Source organism: Trypanosoma grayi, assembly GCF_000691245.1.
Source record: "Trypanosoma grayi strain ANR4 Tgr_495_V1, whole genome shotgun sequence".
In the NCBI taxonomy this organism is placed as follows: Eukaryota; Euglenozoa; class Kinetoplastea; order Trypanosomatida; family Trypanosomatidae; genus Trypanosoma; species Trypanosoma grayi.
This window is the reverse complement of record NW_008826114.1, coordinates 1-2,350: the sequence shown is the minus strand read 5'-3', so window position 1 is coordinate 2,350 and position 2,350 is coordinate 1. Positions and strand designations below refer to the sequence as shown.

Here is a 2,350-nt window from a genome sequence, read left to right as displayed (position 1 = left end):
CACTCACTCACGCGCCCCCCCCCCTTCCGCTCCACAGACGCACCAGTCGCAGCAGCGCCCACCACCACCGCCGCCGCCGCCACTACTACTGCCACTGCCCACTTCTACTCTTTTTCCTTCTCGGTGTCCGCCCCATCCTCATCCAGAAGCCCCGGATCAACGCGTAGATCGGGCGACATTCCAATAGCGGCGCCCAACTCACTAACATGGCGCGCACTCCGCACCGCGAGCGAACGCAGCGCCGGCAGCGCGGCGAGCCGCTCCTCGTGGTGCTGCACCAAATCCAGCGTCCCCAGCGCGCCGTCCTGTAACGTTTCCAGNGAGCCGCTCCTCGTGGTGCTGCACCAAATCCAGCGTCCCCAGCGCGCCGTCCTGTAACGTTTCCAGCGTCGCGCACAACCCGCGCAGCTGCTCCCACAGGAACAGCAGCACGCCGTCGAGCCCCGTCACCGCGTCAACGGCCTGCCGCTTCACCTCGCACGCGCTGAGCGGTGCGACAGCCACTTCCTGCACAAAGAGCGTCACGCACTGCGCTATGCCGTCATGGAGACCGCTGAGAGCATCCGCGGTGGATTGTGCCGTCGCCTGCGCCACCTCCTCCGCCACCGCGATCCGCTCCTCCACCTGCGCCTTCCACTCATCGTCACGCCTGACATTCTCGTCATTGTCCACGCTGCTGCTCATCGCCCCTGTTGCCTGGGAGGTGGCCGCTGCGTTCTCAAGCTTCTGCCTCAGTGCTGTTTGCTCCTCCTGCAACTCCTTCAGGCTGAATTGCAGTGACCGAGCCTGAAGCTCCGCCCCTGCCGCGACGCTCTGCACCGCGCCGACTCGCTCATCAACGTGGGCGGCGAGCAGCTGCACGTCCCGCTTGCAGTCCCTGTGGCTCTCGTCGCGCCAGCGCTTACTGAGATCCTCCGCGGCCTGCTGATGTGCCTCTAGCGACGCAAGACGCCCCGCCACGTCGCCGCAACGATCACTGCACTGCGCGGCCTCGTGACGCAGCTGCTGCTCCAGCACCGTCAGGCGCTCCGCATGGCGGCGCTGTGAAGATTCGTAGTCATCGGCCCGTTGCGCGAACTCGGACGCGTGCGTGGCGTGCTGGGCGTCGAGCTCGCCGAGGCGGAGCTCCGCCTGCTGAATGCGCTTCTTGACATGTGAAAGGGACTCTGCGGTCTCGCCGCAAGGAGCGAAAACGCTACGCAGGGCTTCAACCACCTCCTGCAGCAGCTCCGCGTCGTCACAGATTCCAGTCACAAGTTGCTTCAGCCCCGTTGTGTTGCGCAGGCGGTCTATCTGCTGCTGCAGCCGCTGCACCGTACCCCGCATGGTCACTTCTGCACCGCTGCAGCGCCCATCTACCTCCTCCATGAGCATCTCACGGAGCGTCTGCATCTGCGACGAGCCTTCTTCACGCGTGCGAAGGAGGTGGTGGTTGACCCGGCTCATTTCCTCCTGCAGGCGGGCATCGAACTGTTGCTGCAGCTCTGCCCGCTGGTTCGCGGTGCCACGCTCTGCGGTATCCACGCGGCGCCGCAACTCCTCCAACTCGTGCTTCTCTCGCTCGAGCAGAGCGAGCACCTCTATATATTGCTGGTGCTGCAGCAATGGTGAGGACACTGGTGGTGACGATGATGACTGGGGCGCTGTCTTTTCCTTCTCTTTCCCCGCCTGTTGCTCCTGCTGCGCCGCTCGGCGTGATGCGGCGTCTACTTTCCTCTCCACCGCGCCCAGCCTTTCTGTCAGGTCGTCAACTGCCGCCACCGTCGCGTCCACTGCATCGTGGTGTGCGAACTGCTTTTCGTGCGTCTTCGCGGCGGCGCCGAGGCCGTCAAGGGAAGACCGCAGCCCGCCTGTTATCGTCATGCACTCCTGCCGCAAGTCGCGCAGCTCCTGCATGACACGACCCTCCGCGGCCTCCACTGCCGTCGTCACCTCGTGCCGCATATCCGACAACTGCCGGGCGTCCGCTTTTACTCTCGATGAGGCGTTCGCCTGCAATTGTTCGCTGAGCGCGCGCAGCTCGTTCTCAGACTGGAGCAGCGCCTCAATCTTCGGCACGCAGACGCTTTGCACCGTCCGTTGAACCGCCTCTAACTTCGCGTTCAGTGGCAGCACCGTGCCCTGGTACCGCTCTCCCAGCTCATCGACAACCACACGCGTGGCGGCCTGACGGGCCTCCAGCGCCATCACTTTGTCGCCCACCTGCCGCAGCACAGCAGCGCTCGTCTTGTGATCCTGCTCGAGCGACTGCAGCTGCACGCCGTTGCGCGCGAGGGTCTCCCGCGCGGCGTTCTCCGCCTTCTGCGCGCAGGTGACGGCCTCCTCCGCGAGGGAGCGTGCCTCCTCACCC

General features: G+C 65.3%; 1 protein-coding gene across 1 annotated transcript; it reads right to left on the bottom strand.

The window, feature by feature from the left end:
* Window positions 1-201: 201 nt before the first annotated feature.
* On the bottom strand, window positions 202-2,187 carry DQ04_04951000 (hypothetical protein; the record flags this gene model as incomplete). The annotated part of the gene is made up of 1 exon (XM_009313880.1): window positions 202-2,187. The coding sequence occupies one exon, from the start codon at window positions 2,185-2,187 to the stop codon at window positions 202-204; it is 1,986 nt and encodes a 661-aa protein (XP_009312155.1).
* Between the last annotated feature and the right edge of the window lie 163 nt (window positions 2,188-2,350).